Genomic DNA, 27,464 nt, shown 5'->3' on the forward strand with positions numbered 1-27,464 from the left:
AAAAAAAAGAAAAAAAAGAAAAGTAATCTTTTTTTTGAAAAGTTCATGTGTTCCAACCCATGTTATTCTAAATACTGCAGAAATATTGACATGATTTAAATCCACTATTTACCCTTATAAAGGAGGAAGTATAAGTAAACTTTAGGCAATAACAGGCATCAAGAATGATCAAAAACAGCAAAATTCAAATCTTCTTTGAAAGGGTTAATGAGAGAAGAAATACTGTGTACAAGAAGAACAAACCAAACTATGTATAATCTAAATTTATCATAGTCAAGTAATACGAACCCTAAGACTGTCATGAATCTCAAAATTACTTTGTGTTTTCAATTTTTAAAGACCTATATTGAGCACACTTCCTTATTATATACTTTAATATTTTCTCCATATGCATAATGTATGTTTTGGTTAATTTGCTTCGTACACTTAGTTGACCGGATGAAATTTCAAAATGTTAGTAAACTGCTTTATATTAATAAGTGAGAACATTAATCTTGACTTCTGTTTTTGAAAGAAAATTTGGTTTCTGTATGTTGTTTTAAAAATAAACTCCCTGTTAAAATTTCTGTTACCAATGAGCTATGCACAACTGCTACACAATTACTATACAGGTTAATGAATGATTGGCTTTCTCTTAATGAATCAAAACCTTAATTTCAATGTAGTTTTTAGAAGTATCAGATTTTTTAAAAACATGACAGATAAATTAATGCTACCCCTTTTTCTGGAACAGACAAAATATTACCTCAAAGTTCTTTTCAATATGAAAAAAAAAAGGAATCTTATAGAATGAGAAGCAGCAGAAATTTGGCATAATGTTTCATTTCAATGGGACACTTCCTCCTATTGACTGCTATAAAAATCCCACTGGTGGTAAATAGAAGAGGAGATGGATTTCAAGAAGCACTTTGGCTTGTCACTGGCTTTCTAACCATCAGACATTCTGAATTTCTCTCCACTTTGCCATTTTTCCAAGCTACCTGAGTCATTTCAAATAGTGTTCTGTGGACAGAGGCAAACAAACACACATGAAATTCTAGTCATTCAGTCACTCTGATCCCTGGAGGTGGTTTTGAGTGAGAAGTCCAACAGGAAAACCTTGAAAGTACAGTCCAAATACAGTATCCACCAAGATTCTGTTAGATGCATCATTAATGTTGGCGGTAGTCAAAATTCTAAGGTGGCCCCAAGGTTCCTCGTCCCTGGGGTACATACTTGGTATAAATCCTCTCCCCCTGAATGTGGGTGGGACCTGTGAACACGATGGATGTCATTCTTGTGATTAGGCTGTTATATTGCAAGGGTGAAGGAACTTTTGCAGATGTAATTAAGATCCCTAATCGGATGGCTTTAGTTAAGTAATGAGTTATCCTAGGTGGGCCTGACCTAATCAGGTGAACCCTTTAAAAGAGGGACTAGAAGTCAGACAGATCCTCTTGTTGGCTTTGAAGAATTAAGCTGCCATGATGTAAAAGGGCCTGTGACATGTAAAAGGACCTGTGAGAGGACCATATGGCAAGGGACTGCAGGGACCTACCTCTAGGGCCTAAGTGGGACCCCTGGATGATAGCCAGCTTTAAGAAAGCTGGGACCTTAGTCTTAAAGCTACAAGGAACTGAATTCTGCCAACAATCTCGAGAGTTTTCAAGAGGACCCTGGGTTCCAGAAAGGCATGTAGCCTGGATGAAATTTTGATTGCAGTCTTGCGGAACCTAGAGCAGAGCGACCAGCTATGCTGTGCCCAGACTCTTGACCCGTGGAAACGGGGAGATAATATTTGTGTGTTGTTTTACACTAAGTTTGTGGTAACAGTAATGTAATATAATATTCAAATATAAGACTACAGTCAATGCTAGAAATGTGTGTATTAAAGATGCCTATTGTGCATTAATTACTCCTTAGAATTCCAGAAGTTTTCATTCATTTTAGCAAATCCATCTTAGGTCGTAACCATCTTAGCCTACAGTCACCCAGAGAAGATGGTAAGACAGCCTCCTAGAAAAAAAAGGCCAATAAGTGGTTACTTTCAATGGCATAAATACCTTTGAAATTTTATATATTTCCTTCTGATTCTTTAAGAAACATCAACAGCAAGTCAGATTAAATGATTTGAAAAAACTCAAAAAAAATTCTTGGGGTCTCCTATAACAAATCAACGTTTGTTTTTGGTAACCTTTTGCTGCAACCTGATGTTCTAGAAAGCAAAAAGAAGATTCAGGGGAATAAAACTATAATTAATTTCAACTACCTCTCACTCCCAAATGATGAGATTTGCCAAACACTTTAACCAAGAACTTTATTGTGACAATAATAAAGTAAATCCTACAAAAATGAGAAGATAGTACAATGCTGTTCTTTGCTTGAGAAAGCTTCTTAAAGGGGATTTTTTCGGAGTCAAAGGAGCTACAATATTAATGGGAAGGAGAAGAAGGGAGAGATCACAATAATCTATAATTATTCCAGTGATAATGGAACAACATGCTGGATTTTTAAAAAGGAAAACTGTAATAAGACAGTGTTAGTGCTTGGTTTGTTCGAAGATTTATTAAGCCATTCATTGTCTTGTGAAAATTATCCCTGGCAAATGCTGTTTGGGACAGCAGGACCGTATCTTGTCTGTTATAGGAGTTTAGGTGACGTATTGCAAGTGGTCAGAGAACATTGAACTGGTATGTTTGTTTCTTCAAAGTATCAAAATTAAAAATAAAATGTTTAGTTTTCAGTAATGTTCACTTATTGTCACAATCTGTTTGGGAGAAACTCTGGAAACAAGCAAACTCTGCACTTTGGTTTTAAAATCCGATACATAAGCAGGGTGGAGAGGACCACAAAATGCTGTAAGTTTGGTTGTTCAAGTTTGACTTTAGAGAGTCTCCTACCCATTGTCATCATCTAATTCCCAATGACCTACCTTTACTACTGTTTCATCAAAACAACTATTATACCAAACCTAAAGACTCTTGGAAGCTTTCATCCCTCCGGCGGCCTCAAGAGAGTCAGGAGGCAGATAAAGAGATGGTCATCACACCTCTGCATATTGACCATTTCCCAAAGAACAGACTGAAAGTAACAAAAGCTACAAATTATGGAATACCTACTATGTGCCATGTACAATAGTCCCCCCTTACCTGCAGTTTCACTTTCCATTGTTTCAGTTACCTGCAGTCAACTACGGTCTGAAAATGTTAGATGGAAAATTACAGAAATAAACAATTGCATAAGTTTGAAATTGTGTGTTGTTCTGAGGATCGTGATGAAATCTCGTGTCATTCTGCTCCATCCTGCCCAGGACGTGAATCATCCCTTTGATTCATCCATGTACCCATGCTATATATGCTCCCCGCCCATTAGTCACTTTGGTAGCTGTCTGGGTTATCAGATCAACTCCTACAGTAGCCCAGAGCTTGTGTTCAAGTCACCCTCATTTTACTTCATAATGGTCCCAAAGTGCTAGAGGACTGATGCTGGCAATTCAGGTATGGCGAAGAGAAGCCGTCAAATGTTTAAGTGAGAAGTACAAAAAGATATGAGAGAGAGAGAACATTTACATAACTTTAATTATAGTTACATTGTTATAACTGTTGTATTTTATTATTAGCTATTGCTGTTAATCTCTTACCATGCCTAATTTGTAAATGAAACTTTATCATAAGTATGTATGTATAGGAAAAAAATCAGTGTAAATAGAGTACTATCTGCAATTTCAGACATGTGGGGGTCTTGAAATTCATCCCCTGTGGAGAAGGGGGAACTACTGCATTTACAAATATCTCAGATCCTTACATTTTCATCTCAGGTAGGTAAGCACTGCTATGATGCCTACTTATAACAATATTGCAGAACTGGATATCGAGAGATATCAAGCAACTTGTTCAAGGTCATACAGCTACTAAAGTGGCATTTCCGCCCCAGGTCTCTCTAGTTCTAAAGCTTGTACGTGTTGTAAAACGTCATACTCCGCATGTAGTTCCCCTTGTATACCATAAAAAGTGTCCTATTTAAGTCAGTAAAGTCAATATTTATAGCTATAAGTTTAAATTAGAAGTTTCTAATTTGCTTATCCAAAGGAAAAATTCAAAGAAAGGTTATACCGGCTGCAAAAGACTATGCAAAAATAAAAACAAATCTGAAGTATACTAAGAATCATCTTGTCTTACATATCAAAGGTTTTTCTTGGCCCTTCATAAGGATCAATTAGGATTTTATTAAACAAACTGAATATATTTATCAGTAATCCTAACACAGAACCTCCAATAATTAAATATCGCATACACTTAGAAGGTAATGACCCAAAGATGTTAAATTATAAAAATGTCAATACATACATTTAATATTTACGATAGGCCTCTTGCCTATTCAAGTTGTTTTCTCTATAAAGCCTCCTGAAAACATAAGTAGAAAGGATCAAAATTCTCCTTTTAAGCATCATTGATATCTTCCAAACCTCGTGTACATTATAAAGCAGTAACACCTCACTTAATCAGAGGTAAAGTGTAACACACAAGTATTTAGAATTCAGTAAGTCTTGACATCAAGAGAGGCCTCTGAGCTACTAAAGCCAGTGTCAAAATAGGCAACTCAGCTGAGGCATTTCACTCATAGGAAAGTGTAGTTTTACAGAAACTAAGAGAAGTATTTCAAGGAGAAGGTCATGATCGAGTGAGCTGAATGCTATTGAGAGGTCAAGTATGAGAATATATGAGCTCCAGGGGAGCGCAGCACATGGAGGATCGGTTAGAATGGTTTACAGAATCAATGGGAAGTGGAGAGGCAGGGAAAATGGGTGCAGTCAACTCTAATGACATCCGTCTGTAGAGGAAGCAGAAACATAGGGCAGTACCTATAGAGAGATGGACGGCAGCAAGGCAGAGCTTGCCTGCAGATGGGAATGGTCCAGCAGACGGGCAGAAAGCAACGACTCAGAGAGAGGATAACTGGGGGAAAGAAATCCTGAAGAATATGAGAGCCCACACAGTTAGTACACAGAGGAGCCAGGATGTGCACCCAGAGCGCCAAAGCTCTTTCTCCTTTCAATGTACTACTTATGCAAGATGCCAAGTTCTGAAAAAAGTTCCGATCATTGATCTATCTTACTGATACAAACCAATCATGAGCTGGCTCAAAATAGAGCTCATTAATGATACTTAAATATTTTTCTTCAGCTTCAATGACAGGCTAACTGCTATGGTGACTGTTCTCTTTACATTCAGGCACTCAGATTCCCCTATCCCCCCAGCTCTGAGTGTGGGTACACCAGGCATGTCTACCAAATTGATGGTGCAGCATACATTTCAATGCCATTTCCCAAGCACAGAATGAAAGTTGAGGACCGGTACCATATTTTGCAAGCCATCCGCTACCAGCAAATTGATGCTCAGACTCATCCCTTCCAGATGCACTATGCGCTATGCAGCCCTCTCTAGCAGCTGTCCAACAGACAAGAACAGGACCTTCCCAGAACAGTTTCAGCTGCACCTTGTGATGAGGTCATCTCTAACTGTGATGCTAAATAAAGGCTGTGATTGCATAGATTAATCCCACAGTTAAAGGACCATTCTGTTCCTGTGGGTATAAACACATGCTGTGTGATATGAGGATGTAGTTCAAGATACTACACTCATCTTAGACTCATGTCCTAATGATGAAATCCATCAGGGTTCATTCTAATGTAATTTATTACAATGAACACACTCAACAATAAAAAAGGTAAAACATTCAGACTATTTCGACTTTTAACCTTTTCAATGAATAAAAATGTTTTAAAATCATTTTTTATGATGGAGAGAATAAAATGAAAGCTAATATAGCTTCTGAGGTTTATCCTTCTTACTCTATAGGCAACCATTTAAAATGAACTAAAGGACCCCCAAAAGAATTACCACATCATAAAGAAGTTCAGGTAATTTAAAAGGCTTGGATACAGTGATTTTTTTTCAATTTTTAAAAATGGGAGAATGGAGTAAAAATTATATGGATTATTCAGGAGAAAAGAAATGATGAATTCTCTAATGTATTCCAAATGTTCATTTCTGAGTGAAAATTTACTACCAGAGATAGTGAAGCATAGACACAAGGAAAATGTCATAGAAAAATCTGGTTCCTGGGCAAACAATAAAGTCTCTTGATTTTTTTTAGGGTATTTCCTCTCCTTTCAGGATAAATACAGACACGCCAGTGTCAGGACTGAAATTTAAAAAATTGTATTTCATGTTCCATATACTTACAAGTTGGAGATTCTCCACCCATCCCATCTTCCCCCAAGCCATCCTATCCTCCCATGTGTTCAGAGAAGGATTGATTTTGGCTCAACATAGCAATCACACCCATTCACAGAGGACTGAAAATAAAGAAGAAATTACTGAGAAAACCAAATGACTTCCTTTGCATGAAAAATATAGTATAATATAGTATAAATGTTTTATTCATTCTGCCTAGACACTCAGCTGCAAAGTAAAAAACTCAATCATACATATGTGTGGTTTATATCTGCTCTGTCCAATATGGTAGCTACTAGCCACATGTGGCTACTTAAATTTAAATTAATTAAAATTAAATGAATTTAAAACCTCAGTTGCTTGGCATAGCCACATTTCAAGTGTTCCACAGCCATATTTGGCTCATTGTTACAACATGGGACAGTGTAGATACAGAATGTTTGCATCCTTGCAGTAAGCTCTGTTACACAGCTCTGGTCTATATGCCGCCAAACAACTTCTTACTTTTTTGGTTCTGCTATAGAACAGCAGGTTAAGTCTTGCTGTTATATTTTTTTTCATCAGGTTTGGCCCTTTTGTAAGTTACAACAGCAAAACCTATACACTATACAAATACAGAATTGTATAAAGAGAAAAAGCAAAAGCCCTTCCCTCCCCATCTCCAACAAGCTGGGGGTAACCCAGGGCTCAGGCTTGGTCAATACCCTTACAGATACTTTTCTCCATCTCTAATGCTAATTTCAATGATAAGTTAAGTGTTTATTAAATTATGTTAAAATCCATCGGTTAAAACATAATTGAAAGCATAGTTTAAGGGTCCTACTGGTAAAATTTAATTTGTAGAGATGGGGAATCTCTGAGGTATGTTCGGGATATACCTGCACTGGGGATCTATTGGTCCCAAGGTCCCCTGGATACAAGCAGAGCACCATCACTTTATTTAAGGTAAAATTTGAAACTGATTGGAACATTTTATAGGGGAAAGAAGAAATATAATTTTAGGCCTCTTCAAATTGATTGAACTGTGAAATCAAGTAGTGAACACTAGAAAAGGTTCTGTCAGCGAGAATCTAAGCTTAGTGTAGTCAGCATTTTCTTGCTAAACCTTATTATGGCAAAGCATTTGATTTTTCCATCTCTGCACTCTGTTCATCCCCACAAATAAAGTACTTTGACCTCCACCTGTTACTTAGTGAAATTTGCCTGCCGTCCTTCAATAACCCTATTCTTTGCCTTCAAAGGCCTTTGAGTTGCTGAGAAAGTGGGAAGATAGACTTGTGCAATACACTGAGCTGATGCCATTTTATAACTATGCAGTAGTTCAGAGGCAAAGTTAGAAGCCACCTAGTAAAAGGAAGTGGAATTTTTTAAAAGGCAATGTCTGTGGATGCTGGAAGGGGGCAACACATTTCATCATTTTAACATGAAATTTTTCATGGAAAGAGGTTGTTTCTTGAGCTCTTATTTAATGCAGAAAACAGTTGGCTTTTTCTTTATAAGAAAACCTCTCTCTAAAAGACTCATGCCTTAAGAAATAAATAAATAAACAAACAAAAAATAAATAAAGTAAAAGAGTCATTCCTTCATTTTATATAGATGAGCTAACAGGTCATGACAAAGCTTACAAATACTTTCAATAGTTCATCATTCTGTTATTTTTCAAAACAGAATGAACTACTAACTTCAAATGCAGCTTTGTGGATGCAGCAAAAGGACCACACTATCATTGAACACTATTAAAACCAAATAAGTAATAAAATGGGACATAACTGTATATATAACCACATGAATCCTTTTCTGAAGCACAATATCGGAGAAAATAGTTTTTTGTGTTTTTTTTTAACAATGACGGATCAGAAAAAAATTTCCTGTGTAAAGTTGCACTTCTGATTAATGCTACACTAAACAGAAGAGACAGCGCCTGTCTAATTATGTTGAATACTTATCTGAGAGGGATTAGCAGGATGTTTCTGCTCACTGTGATTCTTTGTGACAATGTAATGATAGATCCATTTACTTATGAGTGCAACTATTAAAAACTGTGCTGTTTGTTAACTGTCTCCATATCTTAGATATATTATATTAAAAATTATGTATCTGACACTAAGGGTAAATGCTTACCAAAGTTTTTCATATCAATTAAGTAAATGAGTTAGTTCCATTCAGTCACCACCTTTGTGGAGGGTCTTATTCAAGTTTGGTGAAACTTGATCACCATCATGCTTTTATGTTAGAAATAATGATTCACCCTTTTTTCTACTTGTCTCCTTTGTCCAAATCCTAAAGTTTGGTTTTCACTTAAACTAAAAACTGCTCATGGCCGACATTTTCTCTGGAGTCATGATTTAGCACTTCTCTTTCACATTCACACCTTTTTTTGGAACAGAACACAAGGATCCAATTTTATACAGACAACTCCCCACAGGCCAATCAGAACTGGTTGCTAGCAATATACCATCTTTTGCAGCTTTTTCTACTCATGTAATTAACTTTATCCAGAATCTATTAGGAAAAGGTCTTTATACAAGATAAAAACAAAAAAGCAAACCACTTTGGGCTCTACATAAAAGCCTGGCTACCCCCAAACCAAAAGACTATTTCCATATGTGTCTAAAGAGACAAAACTAGGTTCCTCTCTTTTTTATTTCCCTTCCATTTACTAACTCCCAAATGACAACTGTCACCAACCCTGTCCTTAACTGTGAAAAACAACCAAATATGGGTATTGAATGTAAGTTACTGAACCACTCCCACAAGGCAGAGTTTATTTCTCTGGCTTTAGGCATCTTAAGACAACTACCAAGTAGTTCAAGTAGCAGATAATGACATTTATGATAAATTATATCTCTGAAAAAGTCTCCAAATGTGTGGCTAGGACATAAATTTATGTGGCCCAATATAATTATTATGTGTTATAAAGACTTTTTTTAAACTAAGGGCATGTTAAGACTTCAATGCTGATGGACAAACTCATAAAAATATCGAGAACATCAAAAGGAGAAAAATTACCAGTTGAGTCTTTTGAGGATAAGATTTCTTTTGTGAAGAAGAAAAAAAATCAACCCACTGGAAAAAAGAACTCTTAAAATTAGAAGCAGGTGTCGCCACTATGAAGTGATAAATATCAAAGAATAACTGGCCTGAAAAGCGTTCTTATGCATCCCATACTACTTTTAATCCTTACACATGTATTTTGACATTAGAACATGAAGTCCTGCTTATATGAGTCCCTAAAGAGAGTTCAGACATGAGAGATGCTGTACAGCCATTTTGATAAACCCCTTCTTCAGTCAGGCTCATGAAATGGCTGAAAGGCAGATGGCAAATTCTGACTGGCATTAGGTTATAAGTAGTCATGATATCCTAGAATTTATGAATCTTGGAAGCTAATCACGGTGAAGTGATTTCTGGGTTGGGATAGCTATCACGGCAGAATAACATGGCACTACAGAAGACACTTCAAATTAGAAATGGATATTGGGTTGCCATTCCTTGAATTTCTAATGACTTGAGTGCATTTCCAATGATGCACATGAAAACTTTAACTACCTCTCATTACTTATAAAGTGGAAAAACCCCTAGAGATTGGAATGTTTCTTCAAAATGAAGGACAATAAGATGTTTGGACCACATTAAAAGCCGGGAGAGCTGGCATATTATCTGAATAAATACCAAACATTCACAGCTGTCTATAAAGCCTGTTCTCCACAGTGGGATGAAGGCGCTGGACTGCAAAGCAGAGTTCCTCACTCCAAACAGACCAGAGAACCGGGAACCAAAGTAACCTAGTATTTAAAATTCCAGAAGTTTCACAGGGTTATTTTAATTGTTAAGGAAGGATGGTCAGTAATACCTCACTCTGAAGAGGCAAGCCTAAAAACTGCATTTCAGTGGGCTCATTCATTATATTGCAATTTCATTTTTCATCAAGTTTCATCAAGAGATGCTTCGAAATAAAATGACTTTTTTATTCCCCAAGTTTTCTCCTATTTAAGAGACATACTTTGTGATTCCATGCTGGAGAGAATCCTGTCCATTTGAGCACTTGGTGTGTTGTTCAGGAATCCATCAGGAAACGGTCCCTGATTTACTGCACCGATATGAGTGTTTCTCGTAATCTTCTAGGATGTAATTCACCCATCATCTTGAAATAGGTGCCATGTCTTTGATTAATTGATAAGTTTATGATGTATTTGAAATCCTTGGATGGAGAGAATTGGATAAATAGGCATTACTGCAATCCTCTGTCGAGCAGAAAAGCAATTGGGATGTGCACAGCTGCATCAGAAACTGCCGCACAGCACGGGCAGAAAAGCTATTGACTCCTGAGCGCTGCGTGGGTCTTTGGGCTTCTCTCTTTCCTCTCTCCCTCATGCCCCATAGAAAGCCCTTTATTCTCAAGTAGTAAAAAAACTATTTTATTAAAAACGCTGATGACCCCAAAACAGACAGAACTTCCTTCTCATATAAATCGATGGTATTATACTTGATTATGTAACATTTAAATAGCATCATCAGTATGTAGAAATAGGAAAACATGAGAGAAATAAGTCTGCAAATAGTATTATTAGTGATCTGTATCATATTTTACAAATTAAATGAATATATATGTACATACACACATACATACACACATTTATATATGTATATACAAATACAGAAATGTTTAAAAGCTATATATATATATATAATATATAAAAGCTATATACCATAGTTACATATATACTATATAGTTGTATGTACATATATAAAGCTTAGAACAACAATGTATGAACATAGTAATTGCTCAGTAAATACTAGCTAATACTTATAAAACAAATATATTTAAAATGTGAGCAGAATTCCATTTACAAAATATAAGTAAATTTATCTTTTACTGTTAAGCAAATTGTGGTATTAGTTGAGTCTGAAATATCTACATTGTGTTCATAGAACAGAGGACGTAAAAACACTAAAGGCATATTTTTTTTCTCTTTATATCAGAGATTAAAACTACCTTCTCTTTGAGTTCTACAAACATTTAATATTTATTGCATAAATACAATTTATTAGATACAGAAAAATCAACGCATCAAACTATTAGGTAAGTGTGATCTATCTATCTATGGGGATTGTCGGAAAAGTCATGACGTATTTTTTGTTTTTTGTTGCAAAAATGTGTCATAACTTTTCCAACATCCCAATCTCTCTCTCTCTCTCTCTCTCTCTCTCTCTCTCTCTCTCTCTCTCTCTCTCTCTCTCGTTTCTCCTCTTCCATCTATACTTTCTGCTTATTTTTCCCTTTGGTGAATTTAATCTCAATTCAGAATAATTTTGTTTTCTCTAAACATTTGCTCAGATTCTGCCCAATTTCCTTACAAGTCAGAACACTGAGATTTGGATCCAAGAGTGCAGAAAGACGTATCTTTTATTGGGGTTGGATGGCACTGCCTTGTGCACTTATTCAGTTTCCTAGCATATCAGCTATCTGCGTACTTCTTAGAGATGAAGAAAGATAAGACTGATATTACAAAGCGGAGGAAACAGGGACCCACATTCACTGATGCTCCTTTAGTAATGGTGTGGCTGTTGCACCAGCTCTTTTAAACAGTTACAGTGGAAGACTGTGGTCTAAACCAAGAAATAAACTCTCAACCTGAGTGATTCTTAGCTTACTTTATACCTTGTATTACAGCCACTGGATATGTGGTAAACACCCGCTTTCCTTCACTGGGCTGGAAGCACTTTGAGGGCAAAGTCTGTCTTGGTTCATTTATATATTTATTTTCCCTCTATCATCTCACACAGAATAGATGCAGGTATGTACGCCACGTTTTCAATTTAATTTCATAATCTCTTACATAACATTTCAGAGTTTCCAAAGTATTTATAAAAAAAAAGATTTGTATGAAGCTTTATTGTTTATTAAGTATACTCTGCTTCACATGCATTAAAAATACTCTCTGTCCAATGCCACGCACAGTACCTTGCACACAGTTGGTACTTAATCAGTGGTAACCCCTGTGTTTATCATCTCGTTTGAGTTAGGAAGGTCGGGCTGTTTCACTTTCCCCAATGCTTACGTATGAGGAAAAGAAAATTCAGGGAAGCGGTTTGCTGGGAGTTCAAGGCTTGCTCAGGGCCGAGAAGAAGAATTGTAGCTTTCATTCGTAAATTTGTACTCTCTCCTCTTTACAATACACTCTATTTCCCTCTTATTTCCTCCCCCCCTTCCCCCGCCCAGCAAGCCTCTGAAGATTGTCATAGATAGAACAGCATATGCTTTAAAATCCTGCCTTAGAACACGCTAAATGCGGCCACACGATGAGACAGCCCCTTGCTGCCTAAGCCACTGGAGCTGTGCTGAAGATGGCGACAGGAACAGGGCAGAAGCAAGATTTCACACATAATTCTAAGATGTGAGCTACGTTTTCTTTCTCCCTTCCTTCTGGACTATTTACACAGCCTCATTTTTCAAACATGAAATTAAAAATTTGGAGGTTGAGGTAATTTATTTATTCAGATAAAACCAGCGGAAACGCAGCATCTGTTTTCCTGGGAGCTTCCGTATTCACACACTTGTGCCTCTGGGCTCCCTGGCACAAGTGGAGCCACGTTCACTCACTCAACACATGTACGCAGCGCTGTGCCCCCTCAGCACATCCCTGACTCAGCGGACAAGATGAGACATGTGTGGTCTCCACCTTATTTTTTGTTTATTTATTCAACAAATATTCATTGAATCCCATGTGCCAGGTACTCTAAGACGCTTCAGAAACACAGCAGTAATTTTTTTTACCATGCTCCATCATATACACGGGGATATGACAAACACACACCTATACATAGTGTAAGTGCATGTGTGTGAGAAAATTACTTCTTTTCTTCTAACCTTTTAGCCTCCCATTACAATAGGTTGTTTTAGGCCTCTTCTTTTGCCATTAAAAAAAATAGCATTGATAAAGAAGGTAAGGGCGTTTTTGAAGGGTGGTTAGAGTGCTCATTTTGTAACACAGCTTTCTTGTTATAACCCTTTATTTAGATTAAATTTCTCTGATAAGGATCACTAAAGACCAGGCTCCTTCTGACTGTATTGCGGTTCCCTGCTACACTGGTCTCTAATGAGCAGGTGCCAATACTAAAGAGATAATGGAAGGCAATGTTGTCCCATAACAGCGCTTTCCCACTGCTCCATAAATGCAGAAGAGAAGCCAAGATATTGATCCTATGGCAGTGTTCTGTATCAGTGACTATTCCGATTACAGTAGTAGACTGCGGGAGATTTAAGAATTTTCCCTAATACATTCTCGTGCAGCAAAGTGTCCACGATCAGTGTGCTACTATTAGCAGTCTGTTGCCTTTTTATGGAATTGATAAGAGGCCCTCTCCTATGTGTCTCAGCTACAAGTTTAAGTTGGTAAACTTCCCCCTCTCCTACAACTGATCCACGGCTGTTGGCAGTCAAATTAGAACCAGCAGAGTTGGGAATCCAAGTGAACTTGATATGGGGTATTTAAAATTACAATGAACTAACATAAATCTGCAAAAATCCAACTGTGCTTCCAGTAGTTATGACACTGAGCTCTGGTTCTACACGTCCTGGGCTGCTGGTTGACCAGATGCTTACAAAAATATTCTTCTACAAATACCTGTAAAAGGAATGGATTTCTTGACTTAATAATTGTGTTAAGAACAGACAGCAGGCCATCACAGAACTTAATTTTGACCTTAAAAAATGAGGACTACTGAGTCTTTGGGAAGAAGTCCATCTCTGAAAGAAGTTTATCTCTGAAAGTTTTTAAGACAATACAGCCTAATTTACTACTTACTGAATTTTGACTTAAAAGCTTTTTACTGAACTGTTTAGAATTTTTAGAATCTTGGCTAATGTAATTGTGTCCATTAATAAGGTTTTACAATCACAGTGTAATTGGAGGCATGCTAGAATTCTGAATATTTTAAAATTCAGAAACAAATTTAAGTACCTCTTACTCATTTTCAAACACAGTACTAAATTTCACTGAAAAGCCCTAAATTTCATGCTTTTTCAAAATAAAAAATTATCTTTACTTCTCTGAAACTGACTGATAGGCATGTGCTCAATACGGTGAGGTCTCAAATGCAGGAAGTCATGCAACTCAGTAATTTGTGAAGCTTATAATTCACTTAAAGGAGAACCCTTTAAGGCAGTGGTTCTTAACCTGTGGGCCGCGACCCCTTTTTGGGGGTTGAATGACCCTTTCACAGGGGTCACCTAAGACCATTGGAAAACAAAAAGATATTTACGTTACAATTCATAACAGTAGCAAAATTACAGTTATAGAATAGCAACGAAAATAATTTTATGGTTGGGGGTCACCACAACATGAGGAAGTGTATTAAGGGGTCACGGCATTAGGAAGGTTGAGAACCGCTGCTTTAAGGCAAGGGATACTTGTAATACAATTTTGTACTCTACTACTTGTCAATGGGGTCACTGGCAGGGCCTTAGCAATCGTTTTGCTTGCTACTTATTAAAAATTGGATTTGACTGAATAACAGCCTATAGATTGAGACTATAGTAAACATCAATTCTGAGAGGGTTATTTGTAGAAAATTCTGCTTTCAGATTTATTGAAAGTACCCAAATTTCTCTGCTTTATAGGTTTCATTTACTCATTCATTCAATCAATATTTACTTATTTATTTATTTTATTTAAAGATTTTATTGGGGCATTGGGGAAGAGGAACAGACAAATTGCTGTCCTTTTGTTCTTCAGTCTAGTTGTGGAGGACGTTGCTTCACTGGCCCATGTTGGTATTATCATTGCGCTCTTCCCGGGTGAGGCAGAGCTCACCGGCCATTGGACGCCCGCTCACAGCAACTCACAAAAGCTCATGCCCGCTGCTGGCCAGCCCCACTGCAGCCTACGCCATCACCGGCGACTCACGGCAGCCCAGCTCCAGGTTGAGCTGTTCACCAACTTAACTGTAGAGGGCATAGTATCACTGGTCCTCATGTGGGATCCGAACCCGGGCCTGTTGCTCAGAGCTGGCGTCCCAAGCCAACTCTTAACCAACACGCCACTTGGCTGGCCCCTCATTCAATCAATATTTATTGAGTACCTATTATGTGCCAGACATTGTTCTGGATGCTGGGTATACAGCAGTGAAAAAGCCAAACTAAGTTCTACTGCTCATAAGTGTGTACTCTAGAAGTAGAAGACAGTCGATAACAGTAGGTAGTGGTATGAAGAAAGGAAAGCAGGTTTATGAATTATAGGATGATAGAAAAGAGTCAACAGCTATTTTAGATCACTGGGAGCCTCTCTGATGAACTATTATTTGAACACAGATCTAAATGATGACGATTCTTTGATTTCATGGGCAAAAATGATAAATATTTCACTTTATTAACAGTTAACACTATTTGCTTCTATGTTGTAGCCTACATGTGTTAAATAGCCCACATTTCTTCCCTGGCCTAGGTTGTATAACAAGGATTCGGGATAAAGAAACTGAGGGATTTTCCAGGTCTTCCTGATTAGTTATTTTTTGGTTTTCATTATTATGTTTTTAATTTGAATACAAGCCCAGGACATGAAACCTTAAACTGCAAGCATAAACATTTACAGTAAAAGAGGTTATTGTAAGACAAAACATATACTTTGAAATCAGATTTAGGTTGAAGTTTGGATTTCAGATTACAATTTTCAATTTTCATCTCTACTGAGGCAGGATATTTTAGAGGGATAATTTTTTTTTAATTAAAAAATAAATGTAGTACCTAGTAGGTACTCAAACAATTGTAACTATAATTTTTACCATATATATGAAAGCACCATGCACAGTGTCTAACTCAATGTAGGCGCCTGCCTGCTGGTTTTCTTCCTATGTATTTGCATTATCAGTTTCTCTGCAATTTTTCATTTGCACAGATAAACAAGAGTTGATCGTATGTGCATTTTTGCTTGATAGAATTTCATCGGACTCATTTCATCAGTGTGTGATTAGCTTCAAAGCTTCAAATCTAACCCAGTTTTGAGATAACTGGGAAATGAAACTAAGTGGAGGGAACAAATGCAGCATTGTGAGAGAAGCAGAAGTCAGCTTGAGGTTGTCTGATGTTTTTAAACTAACATCATCTTTAATCTCCTATGCCCTTCTTCCCAGATAATAAGAGCTGTGCACTAAAAGTGCTGAGATAAACTAATGGGGATCAGGATACTACAAAAGACATTTGAAAGAGCCCATGTAATTTACTGCATGTCTGGTTTGTTTTACTTTCCAAAGCCTTCCTGTTGCTCAAGGAAATTTGTCTCTTCTGGCAACCTTCGGCCCTCTTTTGGCCGGGGAGTCCTGAAAAAGCATTTGAGGGCAGGTAAACAGATGCAAAGCTCTCTGAGTGAGGAGTAAGTACAGGCCTTGCTCCCCGTGTCACATCCAGAGGCATAAACAAAGTATCCTTTAGTACTTGTTGGAGAGAATTATCCCTAATATAGGCAACCAAGAGGCTGCTGGAGCATTCAGATATACGTAACTCCCAACATGCTCTGAAGGTAATTTACATGAGTGAGCCACTAAAGGCCTCCTACTCAATGAACGGTTCCCCTGGGGAAAAGCCATGCAGGCCCGGATCAGTGTGGGAACAACATAAGGGTGTTCTCTGTGCCAAAAAGGGGATTGGGCTAGATGGAAAATCCCCAAAAAGGACCATCTGGCAGCATAAATTATCCATTTAAAATGGCTGGTGTGAGTTAATGACACCGAAGTCACCATGAACATGTACAACATCCTTCAGTTGAGTTTTAACGTCCCCTCAGGCCCTGTTTCAATTATGACTTTCTATGCTGAATGTAGCCAAGTGAAAATTTATCCACTGTCCTCCCCCATCCCTCACACACATATACCATGAAGCTGCATTTTTCTGTAATGACATAGGGATAGAGACTAGAGAAGCAGTCTAGGAATATAATTATACAATTGTGGAGGTTTCTATCTAAATAACTATATATATAGTTATTATATATATACCTATATACACATATATATTTAAGAGAAACCCCCACACACAATTATACAATTATACTATGTATGTTATTATCTATCTATCTATCCATCCATCCTCCCAAAAGGATTCAGCCATTAAACTTCAGTTATTTAATGAGTACAAAGGATATAGGCATTCAGATATTAAAATTCATGATCATTTGATCCATAAGGTGCAGAGAAATAAATTACTCTGAATAGAAGAGTCACTAGCTCAAAGTACTCTATATTCAACCACCCCAAATATGCCCCAAAGCAATCTACCTAAGGACCCATGGTGGAGGAGCTTCACGTACATCGCACGATGAAAGCAGCTTTGAGATGTCTAAACCTGCATCAGTACAATACTCAAGCTCAAATGTACCAAACCTACATATTCTGATTTTCACTGAAGCAGGTACGCTGGCTAGTACTTCAATTAGCCTTTTTAAGAAGGGTTCAAAAAAGTTTTACATCTTTTTATCTTTTAATAGCACATAAACTTTTCATTGGCACTACGACACTGAGGTCGTGCTGATGATGCAGTTAGTGGTAGCGAGGAGTCAGCATTCTCCTTTTCATTTAGGCCTGGCTTTATTTCTTACTACTTTAGGTGAACTGGCATGATGTAAGTGTGGAGTGAGGCTGATGTGTGACTTTTAGAGAAGACGTACCACACCATGAGTGCTGTGTTGTTAAAAGCAGAAAAAGGGGACACCGGAGGCTAATGCCTCCATCCATTCACGTCCCATCTCACCGTGTGATGAGCTTCTTATGTGTCTGTTTCCCACCCCCAGCTGTGAACTCCTTGAAAGCAAGAGCCATAGTGTTCCCATTCCTCCTTGAGTTCCCAGAACCAGGCACAGTGTTTCATCCAGAGAAAGTTCCCAATGAAGATTTCTGAATGAGCAACTGAATGAATGAAGAAGTTGAGGGAGAGGATTGGGTAGAAGCAAGGCAAAGTGCAATTTTTGCATTTTTGGAATGGGAGCAAGGCAAAGGACTCGGCCAGTGGGGCCTGAGGTTTTGCTTCGTTTTGAATTATCATACAGTAAAACTCCCTGGGGGCAGGGGAGAGAGGCAGGAGTATACATTTCTATGAATGTTACCGTATGTACCGATTCCTGCAACCATCACCACCATTAGGATATAGAACAGTTCCATCACCCCCAAAATCTCCCTCCATACTATCCCTTTATACTCACACCCTCCAAGCATTGTCTTTTCATACGTTATACAGGAGAGAAAGAGGTTAAGATTTAAAGATGAAGGGGTTAGTTCAGAGATTTTCTTGGTACTTGTCTGTTTTTGCAGAAAATTACTTGGAGGCATGGATGGGGAGAATGGTCAGAAACATTTTTTTTTTCAAACTTAGTACTGGGTGTAGTTCTTAGATGGTTTATGTATGCTACCTCATTTAATTCTCAAGAGCACTGAAATAGCTAGTTATTGACAGATTATAAAAATGGGGATACTTAGGCTCAGAGAGGTTGGGAAATTTGCCCATAAGCACACAGCCAGCAGGGGCTGGAGCCAAGATTACACTCTACCTAGCTGATTCCAAAGCCCACACTCTATCCTTTACACCTGCTGGACTTTGCAATATTGGGGAAGGCACTGAAGAAGATGCCCCCTTTCCCAGGTGGAGGCTAGACATGGAGAAAGACTTCAGAAAGCTTCCACTATCGGAATTATTCACATTATTCTCAAGACGACCCCAGGGGGTTAGACTGGAAGTCATCATTTGCTAGTTCACTAAAGATGAACCTAAAGAGCAACTGTTTCATTTAAATAGAAAAACAATCATGATGACATCCAGTAATAGGAAAAAAATATTTTAAAGTATTCTCATGATATAAAAATTCAAGTACTATATAAACTGTAACACAGTCTCCTTTCCAATACTATCCATTCAGCTGAAAAAGTAGATAGACTTTTGTTTTGATTATTAAAAGACAATTCAAAAAAAACCAAACCCAAAAGGCAGTTAGTGTAAAAACAAAACAAAACCTAATGGAATGCTGGATTGTAGTTAGGTAAAAATAAGTCAAAGTAGAAAACCATATACTGTTCTTACCAGTCTTTCATTTCAGTTGAACTGCTGCTTTTCATGGTCACCCTTTTATACATGCAGCAGTCAGATACAAACAAGTATTCATGGTGAAAAAGTCGAAAAGTCAACTGCTTAGAGTTTGCGCTCTTCGCTTTTAGGCATGGTGTGGGCCCTCCCGGGCACTTATTATAGAATAGATTTCACAGTGGTAGCCCCACGCCCCTGTGCCCACCCCGCTTACCTGGCTCCACTTCATGCCATCCGCTGGACTGACTGCCGCTTCCTGGGGAGCGCCCTTGGCCTGTGTAAAATGGCTCTTCACCAGGACTGTCCATTTCATCCTCCACAGACTTGAGGCGCTTTGTGGAGCTGAAATAACACACGGGTACATGTTTAAAGGCAATCCAAACCACCTTTCCCTTGGACGTTGCATCTCTGCTTGAAAGAAAGCCAAGAGAGGAAGCAACTGGGCAACTCAGTGTAGCTCTAGGACTCTTCAGGCTCTTGTCCAGTTTAGTGAGTCACTGGATGTGGAACAAAGTCTTGGGTCTGTGTTGCTTGGGTCTGAGTTTGATTTTTATTGTCGCTCAAGTTGCTGCTGCCGCCACATCCTCTGAGGAACTGGTGGCTGGTTCCCGCTCCTGTCTCCACCTGCAAGTATCAGTAGTAAGCCCACACGTCATGTTTCCTCAGGCTGTGGCTGAGACGTAGCCATCAGCAATTGCCCTCATTATCAGGTCAATCCTTTCTGGCACCCCAGAAAGAAAAAAAATCAGGGTGCATGACCCTTCGAGAAAAGCTTGGATTGTGTTTTTTTTTTTAATTTGGCCATGTTTTCTCATCTTCTACTTACATCTGTTCATTCAAAAAATATTTACTGCACAGCTACAATAGTCCAGGTACTGATCTAGACACAAGATAATACAGTGAACAAAAGAGACAAAAATAGGAGGAAGTACTGCATTTCCCTATGACAATGAGGGGCATGGAAAAACAGTGGCCCAGTGACTTTTACGCCTTTCTTCTACAAAGAGATTACCAAAATGGAGTTCTATTCCATCAAGGTAGGGATTTCTTATTTTTGGAGAGGTATGGTTGAGAAATTTCTAGAATGTTTCCATTTGCTCCAGTTAAAGGATTGAATTTTTTCCCCCCAACTTGTGGCTTCATGAAGAGAAGATAAAAGGTAGTAAAATACTACACATTGCTAATATTGTAATTGTCTTAATTATGTCACTAACATACCATAGTGGTAGTGCTTATAGGGAAATCTCTTTCTCATGTGTTAGGGTACAGAATTTTTAATGTGTTTTCATCATCGAATATTTTCTGTATTACCTCCTACATGCAAGGTGCTGCAATAAATGCTGGGATATAGAGATGAATCAGACATGGCCCCTGGTTCCATGGGTTTACAGTCTAGTGGATGAAGACAGAGAGGTAAACAAAATTGTGCAAAAGAGAAATATAGGTGTTATGGTGGAACCACATATAGGACATACTGGGTTCCTCAATGGAGGAAGAAAACAGTGATATGCCTGGGAAGTTGGCAAAGGATTCCCATAGGAGATCATTCCTGAGCTGTCTGCAAGACTGAGTGTCAAGCAGCTGGAGCAAAAAAAAGGAAAGGGCAGAGAGAGGCTGTTATTCAGCTGATGCACCACTTAGGCAGCCATTTTGGATTTTTAAAAAATGAAATATTTCTTTACCAATTGGCAAAGTGCCGTTGTCTGAAGCCCCATAAATTTCTTCAAACGTTGCCCCCCACATGTTTGCCCCAAGCAAGCCTCATGATCCAAAACCTTAAGGGTTAATGTCTGGCACAGCCGGGGGCATTCCAGTACTTTGCCCAAGCATTGTAGCAGGGCAGCATCTGCTCTAATTGGTATGTTTGTGTCACTCAAGTTATCGGGTATTTTGAACATCACTCCCTGGAGAGAGGTAAATCTCAGGCAGAAACAACATCATGAGTAAAGTGTGACACGTGCAGAGAATTGCCAGGTGTTTGGCATAGCTGAAATTAAAAGACGGGCACAGCAAAAGATGGGGGTGGAAGTTATAGAAGACACTGTATGTCTGGACTTTATCCTACAAGTCGTGGAGACTCCCTGCAAAAGTCTAAACAGGAAGTGACATCAAAGTCATATTTTAGAAAGGTCACTGGCAAAGGAAATAGATATACAAGCCCAGGAAGTGCACAGAGTCCCAAACAAGATGACCCCAAACAGACCCACACCAAGACACATCATAATTAAAATGTCAAAGGTTAAAGACAAAGAGAGAATCTTAAAAGCAGCAAGAGAAAAACAGTTAGTGACCTACAAGGGAGCAACCATAAGACTGGCAGCTGATTTCTCAACAGAAACTTTACAGGCCAGAACGGATTCACAGGAAATATTCAAAGTGATGAAAAGCAAGGACCTACAACCAAGATTACTCTACCCAGCAAAGCTATGATTTAGAATTGGAGGACAAAGAGCTTCCCAGACAAGAAAAAGCTAAAGGAGTTCATCACCACCAAACCAGTATTACAAGGAATCTTAGAGGAACCTCTTTAAGATAAGGGGGGGCAGAAAGGGGGGAGTGGGAAGGGTAGGGATGGGTGAAAAGGGGAAGGGATTAAGAAGTACAAAATGGTTGTTACACAGCAGTCATGGGGATGTAGGGTATAGTATAAGGAATATAGTAAAAAATATTACAATAACTATGTATGGTGCCAGATGGGTATTAGATCTATCAGGGTGATAGATGGGAATGGGTTGGGGGCAGGGTGAAAAAGGTGAAGGTATTAAGAGATACAAACTGGTAGTTACAAAATAGTCATGGGGCTATATAATCAATAGTCATAGAGAATATAGTAATCAATAATATGGTAATAACTCTGTATAGCGCCAGGTGGTACTAGTTAGGGGGATCACTTCCTAAATTATATAAATTTTTAACCACTATGCTATACACTTGAAACTAATAAAAAGTAACACTGAATGGCAACTGTAATAGAAAAATTTTAAAAGCAGGAAAAAAATCAATAATATTGTGATAGCGTGGTACAGTGTCAGATGGTTGTTGGACTTATCATGGTGATCACTTCTTTAGCATAGGGAATAAACAATAATGTGGTAATAACACTATATAGTGCCAGGTGGGTGCTGCTGAATAAATATGATATACACCTGAAACTACTATCTGTTAGCTGTATTTTAATTTAAAAAAAAACTTTAAAAAAAAAAAAGGAAAAAAGAAAAGCAGAGGGAAAAGAAGGGATGGAACTGAGAGGCAGGACGACAGTTAGGCTATTTCAGCAATCTGAATAAAAAAATGTGGAAGGCCCAATTTAAGGCAAGAAATTATAGTTATTAAAGTGGCATACCATTATTCTTAGCCTTTAAGCTCTATTCTCATTAAAGTCAAGCCACAGGAAAGTAACATATCTGTTGCATGCTAGCTTAGAACTCAAAGGAAATATTTTAACAGCTTATTAAATATTCTTTGCTTGGCTTTTCTTGAAGTTCAGTGAAAAATAGCTACTTGAAAACTTTTCTATATTTTATGTAAAACTGCATATCCTTTATAAAAGGATGTACACAAAAAAATTCCCACTAATACATAAACCCAGAAAAAATATGGTCTTTTTAAATGGATTTCTATCGCTCCCTTTTATTAGAAAATGCAGATTGTATAACCTATTTCTTCCCCTTCTTGCCTTGGCAACCAGGAAATTCAGGGGTACATTTAAGGAATAACTCTTGGTTGGGGTTCCTATTATAATGATTTCTCCTATCTTTCCATGTGGTTTCTAGCCACTTTTTCTGTATTTAATATTACCTGTTGTATTTTAAAATTGAAAGTCACCTGAAATCATTTTAGAAGTTGCAAGAATACAAATTGGGAAGAAATAATTATTTCCTCATGTTCTCTGGCAAATAAAATGCAAGACCTGTACGTTCTGATGGCACTGTGAGGTCTGTGGTGATGGAGCTATATATATTATATATCTATTGATCTCTAGTGCCTTCCACAGAGTCTGGCTAATAGCATATGCTCAAAAACTGCTGATTTGGGCTACTGATTAAGAAGCAGCCACATGAGTACTTGTGTCAAGGATTTGCCAAAGTGTCATGATTCAATGAGATCCAACCCAAAAGGCCAACAAACTCCATTGCCCATCATTTGCCCATTATTAATATTTTTCCGAGTTTGTCAAACTTTTGATTTCCTTGGTATCCATTAATAAAATGCAAATACCCCACGCAGATTTTCAATCCCAAAAGTGACAGAGTCTGCTGTTATTACGGGAAAATTTAGTTTGAAAGTGAGGACTTTCAGGGGTTGACACAGGATAGACAGTGGAGGTATAAGATAGAGGAGGGGAAAAGATCCAGAAGTGAAAAAATTAGAAGTGCTAGGATGGACAGGTGGAGGGCTTCCAAGATAAAGTTTACTGACTTTACAAACTTGAGGGTTGGTTTATTTTGACAAAGTTCTTTCGGATAAAAAAGTATATCTTATCCCAGTTTTTATACTACCTCTTCTATGATTTTGGAGATGTTCACTATGAAGGGGTACAGAAGCTACAGTTAATGTCTAGTATCAATCTCCTTTATTTTTTTAAATTTAGAAATGAATGAATCATTGATTTTGGTTTCTTGCTCTTGACTTTCTAGCACACTGATTCCAAAAACATTTGAGGAAAACAGGAGGGTGGCAGTAAGATCGCTACATAAGAGGGAAGATAAATACTCTTCTAAGGAGTGATGCACCATGTCTTCTTGTGTGTGGAATTTGTTCTTGCGTTTCTAGAAATTCTACCTAGAAATTAAGGTAAGAATTTCTTACCTTATGAATAAATTACCTTCATTCCAAATATGTGTGCAATCCCTACTATGTATAAAGCCTAAAAGCCTTACCTGTACCCAGAAAACTGCAAGATACCTCTTTCCAGAGTGTTCAACTACCCTGCACTGAAATTTTCCATTTACTTGTGAGCCTCTAACCATGAGATTGTAAAACTCTTAATTTTTTACTTTATATCCACAGTGACGAGGACAATATCCTTGGTACTAATAATGTCTGTTGCTGAACTGGAAGAGTTAGACACTGTCCTCTAAGGGACTTATAGTCCAGCTAGGGAGGCAGGACCTGTACATACCTCAAAGATGGTAACAATAATTCAGGATAGCAAATGCTAAGTGTCCGGAAAGAGTAGAGATGCTAGATATTCCTTTTGGGGGGATTAATGTTCTATTGTTCTTTACTGAAAGAGTGAACTCCATTGTTAACACGATTCAGTATAAAAACAGCATGTTATTTACATTTCAACAGACCTGAGTTTGAATGTAGAGTCTGCCACATACTACGTCTATGACCTTGGGCAAGTTACTTAGCTTCTCTGAGCTTTCGTTTGATCTAATCTTAAATGGCAACACTATCTATATTGTAAAATTATTATGAAGATTAAATCATATCAGGTATGTAAAGTACCTAATACAGTGCCTCTCTCAGAGTAGGTGACCAATTAATATTTGTACAGCACAAACAAATATTGATTGATTGATTAGGTTATCCATATGTAGATCTTGGATATTCTTTTGGGCACATTTTCTAACCTGTGCTCAGATAATTCTGCTGAGTCTGTATAATGAAAGAATAATTTTAAAAAATCATCCTAGGAGACTGTAATGAGAGTAAAACAAACATATTACTGGGGTATTAACTGCTGATGCTGTTTATAATTAGTTCCTTATCAGGGTTAGTTATTTGCAGAATACAAAAACAACACTAGCCTTGTAAATGGCATTAATAACCAGGTTTCCACTCGGAGAGTCACAACAAAAGGCAACAAAACAGCTGGAGAAGTCAAAGGCTGGGGGTGAGGACCACTGTCTGGGACGCCCATGGTACATGAGCAGCACACGTATGAAAAACAAACAGCCCATCAACTTTTAAATTAATCACTGCCCACAAGTGTTTGCAAAGCTTTTTCATGTTGACTGAGTGCAGTTACACACAGTGTCTCTTCCATCAGCAAACATTCAAAATCCTCAAAATGTATTAGCACCTGAATGTGTTCACAATCCCATTCTTTTATTATAAATGTACTTTGGATTTCAGTCTTTTTTTTTTCTGAAGAGCTGATATGACAGTGAACTAACAGGGGACATTTAAACAATATGAAAGATGATGGCAGATTTGGGTGGTTATATTTAGAGAATAACTGTTTCTTCAACTGTTTTCAAGGTATTCATGATGACTAAGCTGATTTTTAAAAATAAGTAATGATGGTTAACGTATATAAAGTCAAGGTAAGAATGAGTTTCTACCAAGGAAAATTTCTATAATCTGGACATTGTTTCAAATCATAAAACTCTGGGACTTGCTTTCGGAGGGATATGCCTTTGTCTAATGTTTTTCTGCAAAGTACACAAACATTAAAGATTGTTCTGCTCCATTCTTTTCTTTGTTGTCACAGTCCAGTGCTAAAGCCAATTTGTAAAAGAATACTGTGGGTTTAATGCCTAATCCCTTTCCCTCTGGTCCAGGTTATCTAGAGACAACAGGATCTTGCAAAATGCTTCATTTTGATTTTGGCTTTGTGACCTCAAGGGGCTCAAGCCCCCTGTAATGGTTATCTGGCTGTACACTTCCAGCTTTACTTTACTTTTTTAAAGCTCTCCCAGTGCAAATGGGTTTATGATCCAGCCCCGCCCTGCCATAGGACTGTGTTCACTTTTATAACCTCACACCAGGATATCAAATAGGTTTCTCTCTTAGGGCAACTCCAATAGACTGGATGTTGAGACCTTTGGATGCTCAGTAGGAAAAGAGCTGGGACTGAGCTGTAATGTCTGCTATGGGCATGGGGATGGGGACTGGTGTCACCAGTGTCAAGTTTGTGCCAAACATGCCAAAATGCACACACCCTTTTCCCTAGTCAAGGCTTGTCCTTAATTTCCTGAGAACATGCAATGTTCGTCATCCGTCCTTCCTCCATGACTTTGCTCATGTCTTCACGCCACACAGGACAACATTCCTTTTCCTTTCCATCTCACCAACCCTACCCAACACTTACAGCTGAGCACAAGTCACTCTTTTTGGATAAAGCCTTCTTTAATCATTTTTATCCTTTGTCACAAAATTTAGCAATGAGGCTAAAAGCCTGTTGGGGCTGAACCCACTTTCTAGTATTTTCTATTGCTATAGGCACATTGCTAAGGGCCTAGCAGGCCAAGACTTAAAATCAAGGTGTGGAATTATGAAGTGTGCCCTTTTTAAGAGCCGTCAATCACATTACCTGGTAGAGGATGTGCTGGGTAAAGACCTCCTCATTGCCCCCGGACTCATGCTGTAGTATGAAGAACTTTCCAAGTCTGAGAGAGAAAAATTTGGGCCAGTTCCTGCAGCTATTGGTGCTAGATAAAATAAACAAGCAAAAGAAAGAAAGAAAGAAAGAAAGAAACAATCCGCATAAGTTAAGTTCTGTGAATAAAATATCAATGAAAGTAAATTTCAGTGTTACATTCAATACATTTTATTTTTGAATTTATATGGTAAGCTTATCCAATATAATCAGTAATAAACTCTGACCTCAAAAGAATGTTGACAATACAAATAGTTTACATCAGAAAGACGTATTTTTTTTCTAATGTTCATTTCATCTTTTCTTTTTTTAATGGTAAATTGTCATTAAGGGTGCAATGTTCCTGGATGCTTTTAACAAAAATATCTCCATGTTTTTGGTCTGAAACTTTTCTTCAATGACCAGGCAAAACATTCCTTGGGCTTTTCTAACTTTGTCTGATCCCGATAGCTTCCACTCATCTGTATTTTGGAATTAGTTCTGAACTGTAAATTCATCTTTCTAGGTCACCCATTCCCAATTTCTTGCGATGAGAAATGTGTGACTTCTCCTTGCTCTGAACCACCTCAGCAGCCTGCACACACCTTTAATATGCATCTGTCGAGGCAGAGCCTTAAAACTATGGTCCCTGAGCCATAGTTTTGTAGATAAAGTTTTACTGGAACACAGCTACACTCATTCATTTAGGTATTATCTCTGCTTCCACACTATGAGGGCAGAGACAAGTAGCTACGGAGACTATATGGTTCACAAAGCAGAAAATATTTCTACAGAGGATGTTGCCAACCTCTGTCTGATTTAAGGGGGTAATTTTGACTATATGTGATTTTCAGAGCTGACCCTTGTGTGAGAT

At 37.9% G+C, this 27,464-nt stretch overlaps 1 protein-coding gene across 7 annotated transcripts in view; it reads right to left on the reverse strand.

The window, feature by feature from the left end:
• NFIA (nuclear factor I A) overlaps positions 1 to 27,464 on the reverse strand; it is a 382,454-nt gene that overhangs the window by 96,251 nt on the left and 258,739 nt on the right. For all 7 annotated transcript variants that reach the window (XM_019655489.1, XM_019655493.1, XM_019655491.1 and 4 more), the window contains exons 5-6: positions 26,546 to 26,663; positions 19,496 to 19,623 (exon numbers count right to left, since the gene is read on the reverse strand). In XM_019655489.1, the coding sequence (XP_019511034.1) occupies positions 19,496 to 19,623; positions 26,546 to 26,663 (246 nt within the window). The remainder of the gene's footprint in view (positions 1 to 19,495; positions 19,624 to 26,545; positions 26,664 to 27,464) is intronic.

This window comes from Hipposideros armiger, unplaced genomic scaffold (assembly GCF_001890085.2).
Source record: "Hipposideros armiger isolate ML-2016 unplaced genomic scaffold, ASM189008v1 scaffold_240, whole genome shotgun sequence".
Lineage (NCBI taxonomy): Eukaryota > Metazoa > Chordata > Mammalia > Chiroptera > Hipposideridae > Hipposideros > Hipposideros armiger.